The 26,215-nt window shown below is 38.8% G+C and overlaps 1 protein-coding gene across 2 annotated transcripts; it reads right to left on the bottom strand.

The window, feature by feature from the left end:
• Nucleotides 1–1,688: 1,688 nt before the first annotated feature.
• On the bottom strand, nucleotides 1,689–24,606 carry esrra (estrogen-related receptor alpha). Of its 2 annotated transcripts, XM_053478579.1 has the most exons (8): nucleotides 24,259–24,606; nucleotides 21,524–21,634; nucleotides 11,078–11,464; nucleotides 8,888–9,004; nucleotides 8,658–8,771; nucleotides 8,315–8,482; nucleotides 7,506–7,775; nucleotides 1,689–5,184 (listed from the first exon to the last, which is right to left on the bottom strand). In XM_053478579.1, the coding sequence occupies exons 3-8, from the start codon at nucleotides 11,457–11,459 to the stop codon at nucleotides 4,931–4,933; spliced, it is 1,305 nt and encodes a 434-aa protein (XP_053334554.1). In that variant the 5' UTR covers nucleotides 11,460–11,464; nucleotides 21,524–21,634; nucleotides 24,259–24,606; the 3' UTR covers nucleotides 1,689–4,930. The 2 variants fall into 2 exon arrangements, with proteins under 2 accessions (XP_053334554.1, XP_053334555.1); XM_053478580.1 differs by lacking the exons at nucleotides 21,524–21,634; nucleotides 24,259–24,606 and adding an exon at nucleotides 18,533–18,689.
• Between the last annotated feature and the right edge of the window lie 1,609 nt (nucleotides 24,607–26,215).

Genomic DNA, 26,215 nt, shown 5'->3' with positions numbered 1-26,215 from the left:
CCAGGAAGGAGGAAGAAAGATCAACTGATAACAGCCTGGGAGGAGGAGGAGGACTGTGGAGGCAGAGCTAAAAGAGATGAGTTTTATATGTGGTAAATACCAGAGACAGCACAAGACGGGTAGGTGGAGAGCGCTTGTTAAAGCCTGATGTCAACACGTGATAAGGAGGATTAAGAAGGTAAAAGTCAAGCACTGATCTGTTTATTTTTTTGTTTGCTCATTAAATGTCTGTAGTTCCATTAGCCACTTAGATTTCTATAACTCCACTGAAACACAGCATTTAATTTTAAGAAATTGTAAAACTGTCATGAACAAGGAAAAAAAGTTAAGAAAAAGTAAGGTGCAGTATAATTTCTTTCTTTGCTCCTTTGTTTTTCTTCATTTTCTTAACCTAATTCCCATAAAATCTTACAAATATGGGTCATGAGCTTTACTTAATACTTACATCAATCATCATAATGAAAACTTTAACTGTAGCCCGATATGTATATTTTTTGGTTCATCTAAACTGACATGAATGACTGTAAAGTTGCAATTTGCAATACAACTGACGTTCATGTCAAACCGAGACTTTTGAGAATGACAACAGTTATGAGAGTTAAAAACTACCTTTATTTCTCTATAAGCTCCTGCTACACTAATGCATTAATCTCAGCGTTTCACTCGTGCTTGAATACAATCAGGGTAGAAAGTTTTCTTAGTATACTGCGTGTATAGCCGGACTGACTGCTTTGCAGATGAAACGCTGGCCTCCCAGGAACTCCTTAAATTGCCCAAATATGAGGAAAAGGCTTGGAGTGAGGTCAGGTCTGTACGGAAGATGCGGCAATAACTCCCAGCCCAGTTCCTGTAATGTGCAAGTGGTGTTCGAATGATTGTGTGCACAGTTCCCACAGACACATGCATCTCTTCTGCAAGTCGGTTTTCAAGGACATGGTGTTCTACTGCAGTGGGCTACGAGCCAGCTTGGCCAGGATCGTTCACGGACACTTTTCATTCTTCTGCTAAGAGTCCCATCACTATATTTGCTTAAAATCAATATTAGACCTTCATTCATGAAAAATGTCATCACTAGTCCTGGTTTGACTTGAACAGCCCTGGTAGCTTTTATATTTTAGCAAGCATTGATGCGAGCTGTTTATAAGTTAATCATTTAGTTTTTTTTTTTTATGGATCCAAAAAGTTTAAATTGTGTGTAAGACTGCAGGTATTTAGCTGTCTACTTAGAGCCCGTTGATTTTAATTACAGTCAGGTTTTTTATGAAAACCTCTAACTCAGGACCACCCTCGACACTAATTGTAGAAGTTTTCGTATCAGTTGCGTTTGTTCAAAATTCTAAAGTGTGATATCGTTTTCTTGAAATCACCATAAAATTAAATGTGCTAAACCTGATCGCCCGTAAAGGCGATATCTTCGGAGAAAAACTCTGCTTTTTCTGGTAGTTTACTTCTGTTTACACAATAATCGTCCCTTTATTACATCGTTCATTTTCCTATAATACGTGTTTTAAAATATCATTAGTTCACTGGGTGTCCATACCTCGACGATGTTCCTACAACTTAAACAGTGAAAGTACTGCATGTCCCTACATTCCCATATACCTAGAGCACATAAAAAAAAAACCCCACACACAACATTTTCACATAAAACAAGCATGCTCATGACAAAGGACAGACCAAAGGCAAGATTCTGGCGGGTGTTAATTTATTACAAAACACATGACACCGATAACATCTTAAAATACCCTTAAATTCCTGTGGTGTTTTAGTGTTTGCCTTTTAATCACAGTGATTCAATATGAACAAACTGCTGAAAGAGTCACTACTGCAGAAACATTTAGCTTTTTATGAAAAAAGAAAGAAAAAGAAATAGCACACAGAGACATCCACAATCATTACTAAAACCCACAGAAAATAAAAACCACCAAATAATATTAATAAACATCAGCAAATTGAGTAAAAAATAGAATTTAATCTTTTAAATACAATATTTTTTTAAATACAAACATTGATTTGTTCTTAACTTTAGAAGCTGTATCATTTCTGTGGATTTTTAACACTGTTATTACTGCTAAGGTTTGATTTACAAGTAGGTCACTATACAGAGAAAGGTCAAAACAGAGTTTTGGTAAATTCTGGTATTGCTCATTTACATAAATATACACAGACACACTAACAGCTACCCGTGACTTTAAGTGATTTTTTTTCCTTTTCTAAATGATGGCTGTCGCAAAATCTCATCTAACGTCGACGATTACAAAATGGCATCATACAATGTTGATAGTGGATGAAAACACTAATGTATTAGAATTATAATTGCTATTATTATTATTATTATTATTATAGTTATTATTATTAGAATTATTCACACAAACATTGACATTGTTTACATCTTCCTTCGAATGGACCCTATGGACATCTATAGTTTTGTACACATTCTGCGCCGTGAACACAGAGACATGTTCATCTCTGTATATAAAACAGGACAAGAAAAAAAAAAAAACTAAATATAATATACAGAAAACTATCCCAAATGTATTTTAGTGTTAAGTAGGTTAAGTAAGATTGAACAGAGAGAACAGTACAGGACTGAAATTTGCTAGAAAGAGATTGAGGAAGTAGATCAGTGTTCAAGACCACGTATTTGATTGCCCGAAATCTGCAACGCTTTTATTATTATTATTATTATTATTAGGTCACATTAAAAACATGTTAACACATCTTTCCCTGGCTTTTGTTATTCTTCAGTTTGTCAGCACTCGATGACAAAACCAAAGCATTTAAAGAGAGGCAAAAATCAATAAAAGTCATATTTTACAACATTCACCCAGATTGCTTTATTTCCGTACCAAGCTCGAGGACACGTAACAGTCGAGTAATACACTCGAAGTCTACGTTTCAAGTCAACCAAACTCTGACGAACCACAAAAGGTGAACCGAAGCTCATGCTCGAAGATCAGAAGCTCCCATGGCACTTCGGGGCTGGAGGGGATTCCTACAAGAAGAGATGAGCTTATATTCGTTGGAAATTATCTAAGAAAGATTTCAATCACAGCTTAGAACTGGGAATTAATTGCGTACAGGAAGTGAGCGTACCTCGTACACATAAACATACAGTGAAAAGCAAAACACCCTGAAGACACACTGCAATCTCAGAGGTCTGAAACTGTTGATTAGTGGTTTGATTTTATTATATATATGTATATGTATGTATTTTCCTGCCTTGGTCTGGACAGCAGTTGGCTTTTCTTCCTACTTTTGAGTTTAAAAAAAATAATTAAATAAGAAGGTAGCAGAGTTGTAGGGCTCTGAAAATGATTGCATATAATACCAGACAAACGTCTGCAAAACGAACAAACAAACAAACAAACAGACAAAAAAACGGCTCGGAAAACCAACATGATGTCAAAGAAACATTACAAGAATGGTCATGGGTTGTGAGGTGAGACATTGTTTTTTTTTGTGTTGTTTTTTTCCCATCGTGAGGCTCTTCATGTTGTACCAAGTGACGCTCTCATACAGTCATAAAAGTCATATAGTGTGCGACCGACGAGGGCCGCGCGCCGCATACACGTCCATCAATGAGGATTCAAGTTGATCCTGGATCAGATCCTTGTCAGGCTTTCAGAGCGAAAGAGGCATAACGATTCACCAGCTTTGTTATCAGTCTCGTGCTCGGGGCTTACATGTCTCCTGTCTGGCCTCCCAGCCACACCGGGTGAAGCCTTGAGTTTTAGCTTCGAACTCAGTCCTTGCAGGTGGATTATAAAACAACGACTTTCCACAGCACAGCAGCAGACTCCATGTACACAGCCAGCTGGCCTACAGGGCCCGAGGTGGCTCTTTTAACCCTGATCTAAATGCACCATTGCGTCAGTGCTCTTACACACTGCACACACACACATACACACACACACATACACACACAAATGCATGTACAAAGTTCTCCGTGGAACCTGCGTGAAGAAGAAGAGTGCTGGCCTATTCGACAGCATCGCCTTTGTGTACCACGACATTACAGAGCTTAAACGAAACAAAAGCCTTGAGTCAACAGCGCCCCCCTCTGTACGGAAAAAAAATAAAATAAAATGCTTGAACGACTTCTTGCACTTGTTCTACAGGTACATATTGCTTTAAATATATATATTGCATGTTCTAGCATGTACTAGAGTTCTGCTCCGGTCATGGGTAACTCCTAAATTACTTTATCCCCTGTTCACCCTGTAGGTCTAACGTTCCTGTATATGTCTTGCATATTTCAGTTCGAACCACAAAACGATCTGGGTAAATCAGTCACGAGAGTACTTACATATAACAGCAAGTACTTGTCCATAAAATGGTCTACACAAACACACACACACATATACACACTCAAGTGGGACTGCAAGAAGGTTAAACATGGCTCTTTAGGAGGTCACCTAACGTTTACTGTATGTATTTTGAGCGGTGTTTTCTTTGTATGGCTTAGCTATAGTTTCACAAGGGGTAATAGCAGTAACCAAACATTTAATTCCTGGCAACGCTGAAGCCCTCAAATTTTTCCACTGATCCCAAAAGGTCCCATCTGTTAAAGCAATCTATTAAAAAAATAAAAAAAAAAACCTGTCATGGTCACTAACTAACTTTGATATCCTTGTAACTTCTGAGTGAATTATTCCAACAATCGAGTAAATATTCTGAATTGAGAAAAAAGTCCAATCAAAATCAAACGAATGAGAACATTCAAGAACCTTGACTAGCTGCTCGATATCAAAGCTTTTACAACACATGAATGATATTTGCAGGGACCTCTGACTTGCCTTTCAGTTGCTGCACTTTTAACAAATAATAATAATAATAATAAAAAAAAATCTTACAAAAGAAAAAAAAAGAAACAAAAATCTTGTCTTCTTTCGCTGACCCGTTGTACACCTAGTTCTGTATCTCGACGTTAGGGGGAGTCCATCATGGCTTCCAGCATCTCCAGGAAGAGTTTATGCATTGGCACACCTCCGCGAGTCTTGATACTGTAGAAAGTGGTGAGTGCGCGGTTGGCGGTCTGCCGGAGCAGGGGGAGCGTGAGGAGAAGGCGACCTGCACGCTGAGGGTCTTCTGGACGCTGCTGCATCACCAGCTCTAACAGAGCCTGATGCAGGAGATCCCTCAGCTTCTGAACAGCCTCGATGTCCTCTATGTAGACCGAGTCTGGAAAAGAGAGAAAGAGAGAGAGAGAGAGAGAGAGAGAGAGAGAGACAGCGAGAGAGAAAAGAAAAGAACAAGATAGGCATGAGCTACTAACCAAACCAGACTTGGACAATAGGCGATGGAGAATACGTGTGCCAACACATCCGGTGGTGAGAGCTCCGAGGTGTGCTTTTGAAATTGATGGCCGTCACATGTGACTTGTATTATTTGCATAGCAAATAGAGAGGTTTTGGGAGTGTGTGGGGGGGATTTGAGCTGACTGTTTACAGTAACCAATGGCGTGCAGGTCACCTGCTGGTGGCAAAATAACCAGTGGGAAAGTTTTTTTTCTTTACAACACAATTACAAAACAGAATTGATGTGGATATAATACAAAATAGACATAAAAGAACATGGCGGATTATCCATCTACACTACATTTTTGGAGAAAAAAACAGCAGGATGAATTATGGTATTTAGCCTAATGCACAAGTAACAATTACCATATTTTTCAGGCAGTAAGGTGATTTATATATAGACATATATATAGATAGATAGATAGGTAGATAGATAGATAGATAGATAGATAGACAGATAGATTTAGCAAAGCTAGCTCATATAACGAAGTGACCTGCATGTTAGAACTTTGCCATCCATAAATCACAACAACGTGTTTTGTTTAAGTCATGAAAATCACAGATGCATTGTGTGACTTCTTAAGCTACACCAGCTTAATATTTACTACTACACATAATGACACTAAACAGATTTGATTTTCAGTAGGTTTCAATTTTCACACTGTAATATGACATAAACCTTATATATATTCCATTCCCACCAACATACAAGTACGGCGATCCCTATATTTTTTTAACTGGGAATTTACAATTTATTAATTGTTCACTGTAATTGAACAGATGCATAAATAATGTTAACTACTTGTGGTTATCACTAATAGATTTAATAAACTTTGTTATGAAGTATTGTGTTTATTTCTGGGTATTTAAAAAAAATATTATTGATGTAAAGATTAATAACAATACTGTAGCAAATACCTTAAACAAGGCCCTCGACCCTATCTGCTACAGAGGTGCTGTCTCGTGGCTGACCCTGCGCTCTGACCCCAGCCATGCTGAGATATGCGAAGAAAGAATTTTACTGTGCAGTAATGTATATGTGACAAATAAAGGCTTAACTTAACTATTGCTTCATACCCTGCCTGAGTATTAAATACCGTGGAACATGTGGTGTATCGACACACTCCCATACACTAGGTGGCGGTATGCACTTAGTTTGCGATCATCCATCAATGGCAGCATTTATTTATGTTGTCAGTCCAGTGTGGAAAAGCATGGCATTCATAGGATCACAAGCCCGTACCTTTGAAGTCGACCTTTGCACTATGCCTACTAGAGATCAATTCAGCAACATATCACAATTCTTTGTATGTTTTTTTTTTTTTTTTACCCGTTTGCATTTGAGGTCGTAAAAAAATCACTGTTCCTTTATAACCATATAGGTGGTGCATTGTAAATTATTAATGTATTGAGAGGCAGCACAGCATCCTGTGTGGTAGGAGTGAATTAATTGTTAAGTTTATTTAGAATTTTAACAAAATCTAAAAAAAAAAAGAATGAAGATATTTATAAAATCGTGATACCTACAGAATCACAATACAAATCAGCACCTGGGTATCGTAATAACATCTTATCGCCTGGTTCCTGGTGATTTCCATCCCTACTTCCTACCATTATTGATATTTTGTCAAGAACGTTACATTCACGCAGACACCCTTATCCAAAATGACTTAAATTTTTTTTTATCTCATTGAGAGTTAAGGGCTTTGCTCAAGGGTCCAAAACTGGCTACTTGGTAGTATTGGGGTTTGAACCTAGAACTTTCCAATTGGTATGCCAACACTTAAACCACTAAGCTACCTAAACAACCCTTGTGCCTCTTAGCTCCCACACCTAACCTGAACCATATCCAGGTATGAAATTAACTGCATTTAAGACCACGTTTCTAGGTGGATCCGGGCACATGTCGTTAATTCATATCTGGTTATGGTACACAGTGTTCACACTAACCAAACTAAACAGATTTTGAGGTCACAAGCATTCAGATCCAGGCCCAGGTATGATCGTTACTGAAGATGAATGAATGTATTAGATTTTATTTATACCAGATGTGGTTTGCTGAATATGTTCCCATGTTAATGACTGCTTGATCCTGCCTGCATAAAAATAAAATGCCAACACATCCCATGCATTACATTATTGTACAAAAAATGCGAAACGCCATTATCGCAGTAAAGACTTTGATAAATTGATAAAGTTGCTAACCTGAGTTGGTCAAAGCGATGGCCTTTAGCATGACAAACTCCTCGCGCTCCAGCTGCAGGGCCCTAAAGCGGCGCGCTAGCTGGCAGATGGCAGCATTGAGCTCGGTCAAACCAGCCACACGTGACATTTCCTCGTCCAGCACGAAGTCTTCAGCAAACACCACTTCGTCCTCGCAGCCGAGAGAGCGATACGCCACCCCTAGCACCAGCACCTCCAGCCATACAGATTGCAGTACAGACATCTGGTCAGCCAGGGACAAAGAGAGGAAACCTGCTCAGCATCAAGAGAGAGAGAGAGAGAGAGAGAAAGCATAAATGTTGTGCATGGTATTATTGTTTTGAAAGCAAACAAATGTAACCTGGAATTCTAAACTGTACACTGTAATTTAGAGCACTCTTTAAAACATCTCAGCACTAACAAAAGCCGGGGTTTGTTCATGTCTGGCAGGGAAAAAAACCTGGAAAGCTTGCTGTGGGCTAGATGGCAATTAGGTGAAAAACCTCCCACACACACACACACACTGCATCCCCACCTCCAGCTCCTCTCTCAATTATAAGTCTCGTTTCTCCAGGCACCTGTTTCTCCACAGCAAGGTGTGTGATTACTCAGCACTCTCTAGTGCTCGAGACGTCCTCGTTCTCTCCACAGGCACGGCAATCGAAACCACAGGCTGACAGGTTCTCTACCGTTACACTGCTGGTCTTTTAACGGCCTCAGGAAATGCCAGCCTATTATCAGCGCCTTCAAACCCTAAACCGCTCTTTCTCTGATTTATCTCTCCCCTCTTGGTCTGCTTCCTCATTTCTCACCGGGGACATGTTTGGCCCAGCCGATGATGACGACGAGCTCGCGGTCAGCCAGGTCACACAGCGTGGTAAGGGTGCGCTGAGCGGTGTCAGGCTGCAGCGGATCCGGCATGGCGAACAGCTTCTCGGGCTCGGCAACCAGCAGATGGGATACAATGATGCTGGGGGAGCCTGGAAAACACACACACACACACGCACACACACACACACACACAGAACAAGAAATTATAAATCCGAACACACTAGTAATAGCAAACCTTAATTATTATTTTTATACAATCTAATAATCTAATAACGAGCCATGTTTAGTCTTGAACATACACCTTATATTTAATAAATTATTTACCTCTTTCCCCTTCTTTCTTTACAGGTATTGGTGTACTCTGGTACATAGCGTTTTCCACTTCAGGCCGCCTCTTATACTTCTGTCTCCCTCCTCTTACCCGGTCCAGACGAACTCCTGCAAGCGCACACACGTCATACACGAAAAAAAAGTTGCGTGAAAACTCCAGTTAACTGGAATAGCAAAGTAAGATACAACAGAGCACCCGATTTGTGTTATGTTTATTCTCTTACCCTCTTTGAGCATGCCCACTTTGAGGCACTTTGTAAAGCGACATGCCTGGCAGGCCTTCCTGCGTCTCTTGGTGATCTCACACACGTTGGAGGCTGGACAGCTGTACTCAATGTTACCTGTGTAGGAAATGAAAAGGGGGAAGGATATAAAAATAAATAAATAGAACGTACAGGCATGCTAGATGTCTTTTCTTCTTAATCACCAAAGCAGTAAAGGCCACGAGGAGTTTTTTTTTTAAAACAAAGTGCTTCAAAAAGGGGTGGATTATATTATGCTTATATAATGTTGAGTGCTGGTTTTGGCTATTTGCATAATGGTAAAGCTAAAAATTAGGTTCGGTAGCTAAGCTATTTTAAGTGTGTTTTTTTACATTATGGTCCTGCGATCGTTTCTGAGAAAGTCTGGTTAATTTTGATCAGTGAGAACACAATCGTTCTGTGCTTGGGAACCTGGCCCGAGTCCGCTTGAAGAGGTAGTCTCAGGGACGGATTGAATCAGATGGGAAGATGGGAAATAGATCGCCTAAGATGGGAAATAGATCGCCTAAGATGGGAAATAGATCGCTGTTTAGATGTGACATCATCCGTTTAATCTTCATCCTCTGACCTACACAGCCATAGCTTATACGGTAGGAAAGCATGCGAGAGCGTTGCTCTTGAAATTTTTCCTAAAATATCAATATTATTAGGTATAGCGCGAATGTTAACTTTATTGTTCTCTTCTTCTCACGTGTTTAAAGTAGGTGCATACTGCCACCTGCTGTATACGAGACTGGAAATATGCAAGCGTACCCGAGAATGGAGCACGAAAAAGAATGTGAAGGGATAAATCAATCGTGCCTAATGTGAAAATGCCCTAAGGTAACTTGTACAATCGGATACAATACAGACATGTATAGTAGCTTTAGTACAACGTGCACATATGTAATGCCCCAATCACGTCCCAAAACGATATCATGATTCTTAGGTGCCGATACGATTAAAATTGTGATTCTATAAGTATTGTAATTTTATAAATATCTCAATGCGATATTACATTTTCACCCAATCTTATTAGAATTTTAAAACCTTTGAAAAACGTTTAATGATTAATGAAATGTATCCTTTTCCTTATAGCATTAATTTTCTCACTTAAAAGCAACATGCAGCATTTAAATAATACAAAACAACTACAAATACAAGAGTTTAGCATTTAACTGAGCATCTTTGTCATCCGCCATAATTATTGTTTCTAAACAAACTTGGCAAATCATTTACTCCTACCAAAATGGATGAAAAAAGTGTAGTTTTTCTGTAGAATTATAAAGAAACGGTGATGTTTTACCTCCTCAAGGTCACAAGCAGTTGTCTAAGCATTTCACTGCATATCGTACTGTGTATGACTGTGTATGTGACAAATAACATTTTAATTTGAATTTTGAATTTGAAATGCCTCTAAAAGTCTCAAAACTCAAAAGTGAGCATGCGGGCACACAGGGCTTCTAACGCACGTCATTTTTGATTAATTAGTGCTCGTGGTGTTTTGACACTGGTGTAAGCGTGTGTAATGAGTGGATTTGAGACTAATTTGCTCATAGAGTTTGAAGAAAAGGGCAGATCGGAGGCTTTTAACACGTGCGATTTTTGATAATGCAACACCATAAAAACGCGGATCTGTTGCGCACCTCAGAAGCTTCTTCAGAAGCTACAGAATTGTTTATATCTGACGTTGATCGGCAGATCACCAGTCATGGCGGATTAAACCGAAAACCAGATTTTGGATTCAGTATGACGATACATGAATTTCCATACATAGGGATCACAATTCATAACTGAATAGACTTTTTCCCTCCCATACATACTGTACAGTACATATAACAAAGGAAGCCAAAAACATTTATACACACCTCAGAAAAAGAAAAATAGTATGATGATATTATGTTTACATAATAGTAATAACATTATCATAATATTATCTCATATCTTAATTTATAACATATAGCAATAAATTTTGTATTAAAACATTTACCCAAGTTTTAATTTTCCTGAAGTGTATATGAATTATTTTTTAGCTAACTAAAATGTATTGTGTATATACACATACACACAACAAAAATGCATCAGGCAGCAGAATTCTATACAGAAAAGCTTGGTGTGAATACAGCCTTACTATTATTCACTGCTCTAATTCGGACAGGCAGGTGGACTCACCTTGGATGGTTCTTTTAAAGAACGCCTTGCAGGCCTCGCAGGAGGCCACGCCATAGTGGTAGCCAGAGGCCACGTCTCCACATACAAGGCAAAGCCTCTTCGGAAGTGTGCTCAGGGCGTATTTGCATCGTCCCCCGCTGCTGCCCGTAGAGCCCTCGTCCGCACCGTCCGCTCCGTCCTCCTTAAAGTGGCAGCGCAGCGCCGGACTGTATACAGGTGAGGAGTAACGTGCGGGTCCTTCCCCACGTATGCCTCCGCCACCGCTCTGAGAGGAATCAGAAGAGACGCCTCCGGGACTCGTCCTCCCGCCGCCGCCTCCACCCTCCGGACTGCTGGGCTCGGCCTTTATGTGCAGCTCTGAGCGGCGCTCTCTGGAAGACATGACACCTGTGTGGAGACAAATAAGAATAAAAAGGCAGCAAGATGGGGATGAAAATCGTATAGATTCGTATGCAGATGCTGAATACTGTCAAGGCAAAGCTGTTACCAGGAAAAGCTTATACTGTATGTGAACAGAATTTAACACAAACTAGGAGACAAGATGATGTTTTTATCCTACAGTACATGATGAAAAAAAAACAAAACAAATAAAAAGCAAGAATCATGGCAAATATTAATCAGTACATCCGCTCAAAACATGCTCTTTAAAGGCCTCACTATATAGCGGTAAAGGTCCTACGTTTTTTTTTTTAAACAAAAATAACCAAATAAAGATGAATAAAAGAAGGGGGTTTTGTAATCAGCCACAAAAACTTTTAACTGATGATCTTGCTGAAGTCCAGTCACATTATGGTATGTCTTACGGTAAAATTTCACAACAATGCATATTTTGTACATAAATTAAAGCCTGCGGATACATTTAAAAATTCAGCAGTATAATAAAACAGATGTCATGCCAGGAATCTAAAAAGCTACACATGTACATGTAGAACAGAGCGAATCCTCCGTTAAACGTAGGCTGATAATCCAACACTGTGGCCTCAGCCTACACCAGATTAGGGTCATTAATCTAGTGAGGATGAGATACAATCCTACAGAAGCCAGACAGAGACAGGCGGTCTCCGGGGCACTCTAGCGGCTCCACAGCTTGTCCTTCCTCAGAAACCTCTGACTCACTGCCCCCTTTTCCCAGAAACTGCTGATCTTTCAAAACTGCTAAGTAAGGCCTTACTAAACACGATATTACACAAGACGATCCGATTGGCAAATAGGAAATATAGCTTTGATAGTTTAATAACAAAGCAGCTAGAGTAAATTGGCAGAAGTAGATTTGGAGGCTTCCTTGTGGCTGTGGGATTAGGCTGTTAGCCGCAGCGTTACCAGAGCCCGAGAAGGATGAGGGCTCTTAACCACTTCAAGAGATTTAATAATACATATCATCGTTGGTGTAAACCACGACAGCCACTGCGTTTATAGGAAACCAATCTCGCTTGTTTTGGTGTCAACACGATGAAAATGAAAAAGCAGGCCTCTTTCCGAGGACAAGCAGTGGTGTAAATCGTATATAAAAGCACTCCGGCGATGTCAGACAACACCGCGGTTAATCTTAATTACAGTGTGTTGCTGGGAAACTCGGGCTAGTCTACGTGTTGGAGTGCATCGGTGTGTCGTCTTACCTCCTGTCTCACCGATATAGTTAATAAAGTTGGACATAATAACTGATAAAACATGACACTCAAAAGGAATAGTCAAAAGGACAAATATACGATATGGGTTGTTTTAAAGGGAAAGAAAAAAAATGCCACTCATTGTTTCATACAGCAAGCATGGCAACAGTCAAAACAGTAATGTCACAAATTAGAGCTGACTGGTTTGTACCAAACATGGTCTCCATATGCAGATTTCATTCATTACATCACCTCCAGTTTTATCCAGCTTTATCCTAATCAGGGTCGTGTTGCATCCACAGCCTATTCATGGAACACTGAGCGCGAGGTGCATGGATTCCCCCTGGAATGGATGTGAGGACACCACGGAAACCACGGGCACACGTTCACACAATTAGTCACACCTAGAACCAGTCTGCTTACAAGTACAGTAGAAGAAAACACAAAGAACCCAAAAGAAACCTACAGTGACAGAGGAAAAACAAGAAAAATTTTTTAACCCAAGCTCATCTCCCTGGAGCTGCGACTTGGCAAAACTACCCGCTGTGCCAGTGTGTCTTTTGACATGCAAATTCAAAAAAAGGGATTAACTAGCACCTGGAAACATTTAGCTGAAGAACTTGCTAGGCTGACGTTCGTAACTGCCAAAAATCATGACTGTGCTGTTTTAAGTTAACAGGTTTGCCTAGATTCTGAAAAAATAGCTTAGAACAGCTGAGGCCGTGTAAATCTCACTCGATGCCCTATTCCTATTTCTTTTAAACCCGTAGGTGCATTATGGGTATTCTGTAGCTGTACTCATTTTGGTCAACTAGTGGATACAGTAGCTTCCCGACATCATGTATGACAGCTATTAACCAGGGAAGAAACTCTCGCTCAGGACACGTCACAGGACAACAAAAGCACTGTGAGAGGACAGTACAGCCAAGTTTGCTCCCTGGCTCCTGGCCACAGATGGCATCATCAAGATTCGAAATACAGATCAGGACTGTTGCGCCACTCTGAAGCCAGGGTTCATTGTTTTAACACTAACCTGCTGCAGTGCATTTTGGGATTTCAGAAGCAGAAAAGTATTCACCACTATGCTTGTGGATACAGTTGGGATCTTGAAAAGTCTATACAAAAGAACAAGCAGCAATGATAGCCGTAACATTGGTGTACAAACAGCTAACTGTGCTTTTGTCATACCTTTAAGACAGACCCTTACTTCACGTTTTATTTTATTTGTACACAGATGATGATACAACTTTAACAAGGAAAAAAAAACTGACAAAAAGTGTAAACTGTGTTCCATGAGTACACGAGTCACAGTGCGAGACAGGAGTGTACAGAGTGTAATTATGGCCCAATGTTCCCAATCTGTGTTTCAGCACTTGCGCAACCTGACGAACTTTGACATTATACCCTTTCACCCCTCCACAAATCTCTACACAAGCATGACTTGCTTTCTGATTGTAATAAAGGATACAAGCACAAACACATTCGGGACTTCCTTCTGTAGTATGTATCAACAATTTAATTACACACCACAAGCAAGGACTTGTTACATTCGTGTATTGCTGCACTGACTAAATCGAATTATAAAAATCTATCTTTTAAATGCTGCAGTTCAGCTGTAATCCTGCAGATGGCACACTCTAAACTATTCACACAGACAGGCAGCACAGGGTCCTGTGTGGCAGGAGCGGATTAAATTTGCTTAGAATTGCAGCAAAATATAAAAATAATAAGATGAAACCGTGATACTAATAGAATCGCAATACAAATCGAATTGGCACCCAGCTATTATGATAATATCGTATTGGGTGGCCCCTGGTGATTCCCATCTCCAATGTATTGTATGTATTGCCAGTATTATTATAATTATAACAAAGTCTACCTGTAAGCAGCTGATTTGATGTTAATAATAATAAAGTTAAAATCTTTACACAACTCCCGATCTTTAAATAACTTGTTTTTATAGATGTTTTTAACAGTTGATTCTTACACATATCAACTACAGTAGGTAAGAAATATCTGGCATCATGATATAATATTTTTGTCCTATTGGCCACCAGTAGTTAGGCTGAACATTATGATCGAGTGACCTCAAAATTCATCCATTTATTCATTTTAACTAAGCTACTTGGACCTGTTCTGCTAATGGAGGGTTCTGGAATAACAAGTAGAACTTGATGTTTTACTACAGCACCAGGGATAAAATGGGAGAAAGGAACTGTGTGATAGGATCAGATTGTTCAAAATTGAATATGGTTAGGTACAAGTCACAAAGAACTCTTATAAGTGTATAAGAATAAAGTAAGTAAAGTAAAAGGCACTGAAAAATAATGACCCCTGTCTGTGGGGGTGGGGGAGGTGCCGGAGCATGCTTGGAAGGAGACCACAAGCAAAGCAGCCTATTGCATAGGCGATGTGGACGCACAAACACAGAGACAGTCAATCGACCATCTCTGAACATATAAGCAAGAATTTCACAACGAATGATGAGAAGCAGAGTCTTTTCTGCCTCGCCACGAACACAAAAAAGTTGACACGTCTCAAAATTTACTTTGATTCACTGCCCAATATTCAGCACCTCGGAAGTCTAATCCTTCTTGTCACCTATTTGTATGCCTTTAGAATACGTCTTGACCATGTTTAAATAAAAATCGGTATGGAATTAATCAATTAATCTGGTGGAGGGAAAATAAATTCCATACAAATCCTAAATTTACATTCCACTTAGAATGACAAATAAAACAGACACAGAAGCTAGATAGTCCTCACTGAGCTAATGGACTAATGAAAAAATCTTTAACAGCCAGAAATTGCTTTACATTTAATAATAGCATCTTTGTATGACAAACAAGAGGGAGGCTATTAAAGAAAAAAAAAATTTTAGACAACTGACTTTGCTCTAACCTTGATCTTGTTTGGATCAATTCCAAAATCGAATCAGTTCATCTCTTGGTTACATACAAGTCCGATAAACATACGACGACTCGTTCTTCAGATTGGGATCTGCGAGTAAGCAAAACATAATGCCTATAATGAGTCTATCGTTTGAGTATTGTGTTAAATAAATATGTGCTGAGCCAGTCTGTGGAGTTCTTGTTCTAATTAAAGATATGGGTGTAACCACTGGATGCCGTGGATTGATGCATTTATTTAAATATCATCAGCAAGTAAAATACTTCAAGCCAACAATTACAAAACCTTACAGATCAACGGTTACTGATATAATAATAATAAAAAAAACATATATTGCATGGCTTTAAACTGTCTGATAAATAGAAAGATGATTTCCTTGTAACTCTATGTAAATCATTTCATCAATTTCTATGTCATCAAGGAATCTACCCTAAATTCTCCACAACATTGGTCATATCCCAACAGAGGCTATTGAAAGGAATCAAATCATATTATGCCACATTCAGGTGATATTCAGTGGGCAAATATCCAATAGTTGACTTAAGAATGGAAATTGTAATGTAGCAGTTTCAGCAGTAGTGTTTAACTTTAAATCATTGCCATGAAAATCAAAATCATATACCAGATTTGATGGTTTTTTAAAGACATTCCTTCAAAAATTAAAATCATATCGCAGCAAATTTAGTGGTAGCATTAAACTTTAAAATGTTCAAACTTTGAAGCGTAAGAATCTAAATTGTATCCTAGCACATTTGATGGTATTTTCAAATATCGAAATGTGTGCAGCAAAATCTGAAATGGCACCATACCAGATTTGATGTATTATATCACGTATCATATCAGTGTCAAATTTTGAATCGTTGCTGTAATAATCATAGTTGTATCATGCCAGATTCAATATCGAAGCACTGCTTTTAGAATTTCAGCCAAATCATAGTGGTAGTGTCAAACTACAAAGTAATGCATAAAAATTTTAGTATCACTGCATTTAAAACTGTATGGACAAGTTGTAGTATCATGTTATTTTTTGTTTCATTAGATTTGCCAAGATTGGTTTTGGTAGAAGAGTTATATGGTTCAGATTTGACAATTTTACAATGTGATTGTACAATGCTTTCCTAATAAAAAAAACATTTAAAAAAAAACCCAAAAAATGTAAACTGCATTGTAGCAGATTTACTGGGAGCATTAAAGTTCTAACTGTTGCTGTAGGAATTAAAGGCATATTATACCAGATTCTATGGTATTGTCAAATATGGAATTGTTGCCGCAAGAATAGAAATCGTATTTAACAAAATTCAGTGGTGATGTTCGATATTAAATCGGTGCCATAAAAATCTAAATCATATCATACCAAATTCTACGATACAGTGGTACTTCGGCATACGAATATAATCCATTTCAGTAAAAAAGGCAAAAATTCGTACTGCAAAATGCATTTTCCCATACGAAATAATGTGAATGCAGATAATCCGTTCCAGGCCCCCAAAATATTACCAACTTTCAACACTATAATCATATTTTCGCATATTAAAACAATCAAAACATTTAGAAAAGATATGTAAATGAAGTAAAATATTAAATAAATAAACCTTACTTATTAACCTTAATTTATGATTCCTCTTGGTACCGGCTGCTACTTAACAAAAAGTGGCACCCTGAAATTGTAGAAAGTTTAGCAGTAGCGTTGAAACCTCAAATCATTGTCATAAGAATCTAAATCGTGTCATACCAGGTCAAATATCAAAACCGCGTGTTAAGAATTAAAACCGTATCAAAACGGATCTAAATCAGCAGCGTCAAACTTTGAATCATTGCTATAAAAATCTAAATCTATAAATTATTATAGATTCTATTAATTATATGTGTATAATATATATAATATGTGTATTGTATGTGTATTACATATATAAAATGTGTGTAATGTGTGGTATAAATTGGCTGTGAAATTGTTAAGTAGTCAAAAGGGGAAGAATTAAATAAGTTTATACTTCTTCCTACTCCTTTTCGAACATATTCGTTTTTGCTTCTTTATTATATTTTGTTTGTTTTATTGTTTCATATTCGCCATAAAGTATTAAAATCAAATCAAATCGCATCAGACTAGATCCAGAGGCAGTGTCAAACATAGAATCGTTCACTTAAAGTGAAATCGTCTTATCGAAGCTTAAGGTTCACACTCCTATTTAACAGGGTTTAAAAAAAAAAATTCAAGTTCCCAAATTAGAACCTACAGATCTGATGCAGCAGTTGGATTTAACCCCTAAATCTAGTCTTTCACATTGGATTTGTTAGATCAGCAATAAAATCTTATATCTCTTTCTGATAAACACATCTAATGAGGACACATGCATGTGGAGTGTGTTTAATCTTTGTTCTTGAGGTGAAGGGAAACCACAGTGTTCCATGATGAAAACGTGGCCATAGGAAGGATCAGGGGATCACACATGGGATCTCACAGTGGATCACATCACATGTTCACGTCGCAATAACCGTCGGTTGATCAAATGGTGCATGACCAAAATCTCAAAAACGACCTGATGCAAATGAACCGTGTGTGTGTGTGTGTGTGTGCGTGTGTCTCAGTGCGCCAGGTTTCGAGTGAATAACCCCAATAGGATTTCAAACGACCATCACAGAAGTGTCACTTCCACCAACCCGGTTAACAGTTAACATATGGCTGCTAACTTGCCCAAGTCTTTCATAAACCTGGGATAGCTTAGCAAGTTAGCATTTCGGCTTTTATGTGATATCAGTGAAACACAACCTCCCACATCACAGCTTCGACTGTAGTTAGCACGTCGGCGTTTTAATCCAACACAACCAACCTGGTAGCGCTAACATGCTAGCATGTTCACACGAGCTAATATCGTTAGCATGTTAGACCCATGTTAGCTTTAAAGTTAGCTTAGCCTAAACGGTGTGGTTGCTAACTCACCTCCTGGAGCTTGCTGAAAGCGGCAAAGCGTGCCAGATTTCTTTACTCTAGCCGTCGTGATGTCTGACAGAAAATGCGTCTCTTATTAGTAATGTTAGCATCAAAAATCCAACTTTACGACGCCTAAATCTACTATACGAGTTAACAGCATTGTAAACTTCACTTCCCCTCACATGGGATGTACTCATTGGGTATTCTCCAGGAAGGAGAGGAGGAGCAGCTCAAACTCATTACATTATTATTATTATTATTATTATTATTATTAGACCAAACACCATGTGACGTCATAGTGATTGAAGGGCCCTCTTTTTATTATACAGTAATTACAAACACATATATGACCTGAACAAGTCTGACAAAAAGTATGGCTAAAAATATATATCTAAAAGTATACCTGAGCTGAGGAAGGCTAACTTAAATAATCACCAAGATGTAAAGAAAACCAGCTCACAATGCACCAAAAACACCAAGATATATACCCCGATCTGCCACAACATTATGAACACCTGCTTAATACTGAGTCGGTCCCTCTTTTGCCCCATAACACAGATGCACTAAATTTGATCTACAGTAGCATTTCTATTGGATCCAAAGCCCCAATCCAGTCTTCGCTCATTATGTGCATCAGTGAGCCTTGGCCACCCATGACCTGGTTGCCATTTCAATGGGTTTTCCTTCCTTGGATCACTTTTGGTATGTCCTGACCACTGCAGACCAAGAACGTCCCACAAGAGCTGCAGTTTTGGAGTTTCTCTCACCCCGTCATCTAGCCATCACATTTAAACCCTCCTCACAGTAGCTACATTTTCAATATATCATTACATTGGCGGTTGGAACTGGGTGAGAGATATTTGGCAGCAAGTGATACTTTTTTGCATAAAGTTGATGTGTCTGGTTCCAATAATAAGGTATCAGTGCATTACTGTTTTGGTGGCAAAGGCAGGACCTAGTAAATTTTAGGCTACTGTTATGGCTGATAAGTGTATACATGACCAGATATTCATTCATCTTTTATACCGCTTATCATGTACAGGATCGCCTGTACAGCTTATCACAAGAGACTTTGGGTCCATCGCAGGACACACACAGACACACTACAGGCAATTACAAGAACGCCAACTAAGAGTCAAAATCGTATCAGAACAGATTCACTGGTATCGTCAAATAACGAAACAGTGCTTTAAGTAGCAGATTTAGCGGTAGCATCAAACTTCGAATCATTGTCATAAGAATTGAAATCATATTGTAAAAAATTCTGTGGTGTTGTCTAATATTAAATCGGTGCTATAAGATTCAAAATCAAAAGACCACCAAGCGCAGGGAGAACGTGCAAACTTCACATACACCTCGACCACAGGTATGAACGAACCCTTAACCCTGGAGGTGCGAGGCCACTGTGCTAACCACTACGGCACTATACCGCATTATGATATACAAGATATATTGGGTTAAATAGAAACAAAAAAACAAAAAAAACCAAAGTGAAATTAAATGTGTAATTGAATTTTTTTTTAAATAACGGTAATCAAGATAAAACTAATAATTTGTTATTTTATGCAATAAAACTGCTATACAACAATTAATTTAGTATGATGTCTTTTGTAATTCAAAAACCTGTTGGATCCAGCTGGGCGTAGAGTCAAATAAAAAGATCTCTAAGATACTCTGGTGCCACTTGCGCAATCCATGCCTGCCTGATTGCTTCCTGAAGATCATGTAATGCAGAAATTTGCCACAGGCGTTCGCAATTCACTTGAGAGTTCCCTAGTTTTAGAGATTTTTTGCGCAGAGGTGGACACCTTGGCTTTAGAACCTAACAGTCCTACCAAATATCTGTTCCGTCAATTAACTAAACCAGCTGGCTCTAATTAGTGCAACTTTTCCACCAGATCGGCTCAGGCAAATTAGTGAAGACACCTTTTGTTTTAGTGAAGAAGGCACATGTTGTCTTAACACGTGTGCTAGCACTGTTTATGATCAAAGGTTTGTGGACACCTGGCCATCAAACAATACAGCAACAAAGTTGGAAGCACATAGTTGTCTAGAATTTATTGGACTTTATTTGGATGTTGTAGCATTGAACTCTCCATTCACTGGAAATAAAGTACCTCGTGTCAGGGCCCCTGTGCACAAAGAAAGATCCATGAAGCCAAGGCTAATGAAGAAGAACCCGATTGTCCTGTACAGAGCCCTGATCTAATCCACTTTTGAACAGGAGAATGAACTGGAATGCCAACTGCACCCCTAAAAAAATATAGACCTTCTCCTCGGACATCAGTACCACCCTACTAATGACTTCGTAGCTAAATGATTAAATCTTCAGACTTACGCACCATTCCATTAAAGTTTATTTTAACAATCCTCAGTAGCTGTTTGATCTGAATGGAAGTCCATAACAGTGCATCACATTCATTCTTTTACAATTAGGATCAATTCAGTGTAGCCAATGACAAGATGATCGAAAGGTTGAAGGGATGAAAAACATAAACCTTAAACAAAACTCAGGACTGATCCAGGAGCCCTAGAGCCCTAAGTCAGCAATGTGACCTACTACACCACTGCATTCCCCTTTAATCATACCTCTGTCACGGAATACTACAGTAGATAACAAGTACCAACATATCTATCTATCTATTAAGGATTTTTCCATTCACAATCCAAAAACCTAGCTATCACTGTAGATTTAAAAGAGCACTTCTCCTAGATTTATTGGAATTATTTCATTAGATTTTACTTGACATTTGATTTTATACTAAGATTGTATACTAAGATTTTATTTGAGACCCTCAGGTTCCTCCTTGGAGTGCCATGGCTGTAAAAATAGTCCCATGCAGTCCGCGTAACTATTACGTCTGTTCCATTTAAACTCACTAGGACAAATTTCCTTTGTGTGTAACATCCCTTTAACTAATTCTTATGGTTTAGATCATACACTAATGGAGATCAAAGAGTCTAATGGATTACAGTTTATTTGACTGAGATGCGCCCTACCTTTTTTTGCTTTTATGTTTAGCCCCACGTGGGCTATGAACAATGTCCTCTCACTTCCCTTTGTCTTTAGATGTGTGATGATGGGTCAGATTTCTCCAGCCATCAGGAACACTGTAAAATAGGAACAGCAATAAACGAGTTACAAAACCTGGTCATGCAAAGACTACGGAAAAAAAATTACTAAAGCAGTTGACGAGATGACACTTAAAAGTCAGACTTTGTATAATGTAAAGTTCTCAGTCAGTGTTATATAATATATATATATATATATATATATATATATATATATTAATTTATACATCACTTAAAAAGATGACTACTTCATAGGATATATTCAGTATGCACCCTTATACGTCATACAGGGCAGAATTCGATTTGCAGCCTTTAACAGACCGTCTGTCTGTGTATCGCACTGCATTAACACCATTAGACAGAAAATGCTGACGAATGGGGAAAGTAGGTTATTTCTTCATCTTTCTCAAAGGCAAACATTTGCTGCTCTTGCTTACTGTCATTCACACACTCTTCGCTCATGTCAAGGGGACATACTCTCTCTCTCTCGCTCTCTCTATCACACACACACACACCATTTCTGCTCATAATATCCCCCCTCCCCTTCTCCGACACATTCCAAAGGTCAAAGTCACATGAGGGTTTGAAGGACAGACAAGGCAACTCACTCTATCGCACTGCATGCGCATGCAGAAAACAGTTCCACCTGGGTGATAATTTACTAAGCTTTAAGAGATATAAAGAGAGAGATTACAGACGCTGACAACACAAAGTGAGTTAAAAGAGGAACAATAACATATGGGCGCAAGTATCTGCACATATTTCTACTTGTAAAACATTTCCTTAATAGGGAAATTAAGATGCTATCATTTGGTGCAGTTTTTTTTTTGCTAATGAAAGAATCTAAAAAAATCTTACATGTTAAGATGGAATTCAATTCAAAAGTAAGATTACTCAGTGTGACTATATGGAAGAGTCTCAAAAGATCTGTTCTACCAAAGCCAATGAAATTCATGCATTTAACACTTGCCAACAATCTAAAGATCAAGGAGCTTAAGCACTCCAGTCAGACGCAAAAGTGCTCAACTTTGTGAATTAAGAGTAATGACCCGGTGAGGAATCTCAGGAGAGGTGTAAACGGCAAACTGTTTTAAGACCTGCAACAACCATTGTGATTTATTTTTTATTTTTTTATAAATGACTGATTATTCTTTCATTCTTTTTTTTACTCTTGATAAGCAACTAATGTAATGTTATTCAAAAATCTTTAGTAGATTCGAAGGTTAAACAGATTTAATATCTACCAAATATCAGATAATAAGGTTGCCTTTACCCGACTATTAACAGCCTTAAACTATAGAACTGAATGTCAATTAATTATTTAAAATAAGATATATAAAATATCAAGCCACTGGTTTATAATAAAGGCGAGCCTTTCCTTGATTATGCCATGTGATGCCCAGAGACGGAGACAAAGAGATTAGTTTCCTAAAGGCAGTTTGGTTCTGTATATTGCTTTCATAAGAAATGAACACCGCAGAGAAATACAGCCCACTAACATTATCAAGGGGGTAGAGAGAAAAAAAGTGGCACTGTGCCCAAGGTGAAGGAGACGTACGAGCCATCAGACTGAGATATTCTCAGCAACCGCATAAATGTGCTGTAAAACTTCTCACACATGAAGTGAAGTCACAGATCGACTGATTGCCTTATCCGAAGGCCAGCTTGTTAAACCAATTCTCGCCAGAGATATGAAACAAGAGTTACTGGGTTTCTTGTTTTTTGGGCAACGAAGGTATACAGCACAGATCGCCAAGGCAGACCTCGAAAGGTGACACTGCAAAGTGAGTGACAAAACGTTAATTTCTAAAATTGGATTACGACTTCTTAACAAGGTTTCTTATGTCAATCAATCTCAGTCCCGTGGCCTGACCCGCCATGTAAAGTTCTGAGCTTTTTTTTATTTTTTTTTTTTTTACACATAATATAAAATGCACTCAAAAGTTTATGCACACGTGCATTTTGTATAAATGACCGACGTGAATTGTACAGATCGGTTTTATCCTTCTTATTCTTATTATTATTTAAAGGCTTCCTAACCAATGAGAACACTTTAGTTTAATAAAGTAATGAGTGGACCATGTGTCACTACAGAGCGTCCTGTAAATGAATTAAAACTGTCATTGAACAGAATCATGTGATTTCTATACACCAATGCTACACTTTCGGCTGAATGTCAGGTCACCTCACAAGGCGGCTCTGACGTGGGTCTGGGTTTATTTTCGGACTCCAAACCCGAAGGCCGATGGGAAATGACCGGTGTAGTGGGAAGGAAGTGTACACATTATTACGGACTAAGGATTAGGACAACATGATCAAGGTCAGCACTCATCAACACACCGCTCGAGCTCTATGCGGACTTTCTTCTTTACTTTTATACACACTGTGCCCATGCTACACAACCACTGGAAGGAGGAAAAAACAAACACAACAACAACAACAACAAAACATCTGGGACAGTAAATAGACTTTCTGATATGTCTGTGAAAACGGTTATACATGGTGAAATAAATCAAATAAACTTATATTTGATATATATTTAAAAAAAAAAAATATATATATATATATATAAAAAAAGCTTAGATGATTAGAATGAATAGACAAGATAGGTGCAGTGGAGTGTGTAAGATGTTTATTAATTGTTTAGAACTACATCTACTTACCAGCATTTGTAGATGAATATTGCTGAAGTCGTTATTAGGTGAAAGGTGCAAATCTCACAACATCGTCGAATCCACACACACACACACACACACACACACTCTCTCTCTCTTACACACACTGATAGAAATGTATCTTCTTGTACGCGGCTCCTGGTTTCGATCAACTTTGATCTCACAGCAGCTTGCACGAGACAAATCTCACATGCAACCTCGAGAGCTTCAGTGCAACCAGGAGGACATGGGTTTTAATCCAGTGCTTGTCTGCTGGAAGGCTTCCTGAGGTGCTTTCTTATAAAGCGCATTCGGTTGCCACTGGAAGCCTGAATCCTGTCTTCCGCTGATCCTGATTACGTCCGTCCTCTCTCTCTTTCTCTCTCTCTCTCTCTCATTCTCCTCCCCTTCTTTCTCCGTTACGTCCTTTTCCATGCCGCTTGCTCCTTCGTCATCAACGCCGCAACGCCGGAGAGATCCCCAAACGAGTCCATTTTGGACATTAAGTGCACTAGCTAGGCTGCAGAAGATATTATTAGACAGCCTGCCTAGTGCGCGTGCGTAGGGATCGACTCTGGATCTACACTCAAGTCGTTCTGACTCACGAGTTAACATGCTTTTGATCCTGCAGCTTTTTTTTCCCCCTTGTTGCTTAACTGGCATGTTTCTATTTTCAGGCTTTTAAACTAAGTTTTTTTTTTAAATGATGGGATCTAGTAGTTAAGTTGGATCTTGAATATTTAGTAGCACATTTTATTTGATTATATTGGATATAATGTGTGTGGACCCTCCAGATGTGTGTGTGGAAGATTTGAGTTACAAAATGTCACTTATCACTTTCAGTATTTAGGCTTCAGGGTACTGTTGCAACATGCTTGTGTAAAAAAGAAATGAAGTCATGTCTTAGTCCCATTTGATGCTACAGTCATGATGAACGCTGTTAAATTAGACAAAATAGTATAAAAAGTCTATTTTATGTTCTGGATGTCTGTAGAGGTTTGTATGTAGGTGGTGTTGTAATGCCGGATAATGCGTTTGGGCCTGGTGTAAATCCCGCATGGCTTTAGATGGCATGGAAAATTCTCAGTCTCGTGACACTGACCCTGCTCTGCGGCCTTCCCCCGGTCAGCTGGCTCGACTTGAGCACGAGCAGCTCACACACTCCACTCCGTACAGAATGAGCATGAACAAAGAGCATAAAAGGTCCTAGTGCTACCAGTAACTCGAACCGGAAACACAGGCGCGTGCTGTCCAGTGACCTCTGTGATTATGCGGGTTTTGATATATACAGTATATATAGGAAAAAAGATCTACCAATACTCTCTTGAATTATACACATTAAACCGATTGCTCATGAGTCATCTCTGAGTATACATGGATCCTGTAATAAAAGTGCCTTATATAGCCTACAGAGGAGGAACGCAGTGTTCCTGGTGTCATTGAGAATCTGCAGGCGACCTTGAATTCAAGGTCATTCATTCCCAGACGCTGCATAACACTATACACACACACACACACACACACACACACACACACACAGCATTTCAGCAGAAGTGCTCTGCTCAAGTGCTGCATTATGTCCACACAGAGAATTAGGAACCATGTCACGACAAGAGATGCCTTTTATTTTTTTTATGGAAAAAAAAAACATCTGCTTTGTGCAGCTGAACAGTTTAACACAAATTAACACAATGTAGGGTGGAAACATTGTGTAAAGAGTTGTGCCCTAAGGAGGGTCATTTAAGCATGATTCCTGACTGAGGTTCGGGGTCATGACCCCCAAGACAGGTGCAACTCCAGCCTACACATGGTCTATACAACATGGCCACACTATCCAGTTTCCTATTTGTCTCCTGTAGCCTAATATAACGCCCATAGTCTATAATGCAGGCATGCATGCATGCTTTAAAACAAATCAAAGTGGCATCCCTGCATGCCTAAATAACTTCAATATATATTAAGTTAT

The sequence above is a fragment of the Clarias gariepinus genome, chromosome 19 (genome assembly GCF_024256425.1).
Source record: "Clarias gariepinus isolate MV-2021 ecotype Netherlands chromosome 19, CGAR_prim_01v2, whole genome shotgun sequence".
Lineage (NCBI taxonomy): Eukaryota > Metazoa > Chordata > Actinopteri > Siluriformes > Clariidae > Clarias > Clarias gariepinus.
The sequence above is the reverse complement of the archived record's forward strand: the minus strand, read 5'-3'. Positions and strand labels throughout refer to the sequence as shown.

What these genes read in the sequence shown, in the direction of transcription:
- esrra (XM_053478579.1), bottom strand. Translation starts at nt 11,459, where the DNA reads ATGTCTTCCAGAGAGCGCCGCTCAGAGCTGCACATAAAGGCCGAGCCC. An exon ending in CTTTAAAAGAACCATCCAAG is followed by an intron (nt 9,005 to 11,077) that starts GTGAGTCCACCT and finishes TTTCCTACACAG; the next exon opens with GTAACATTGAGTACAGCTGT. An exon ending in CATCGCTTTGACCAACTCAG is followed by an intron (nt 5,185 to 7,505) that starts GTTAGCAACTTT and finishes TCTCTTTTCCAG; the next exon opens with ACTCGGTCTACATAGAGGAC.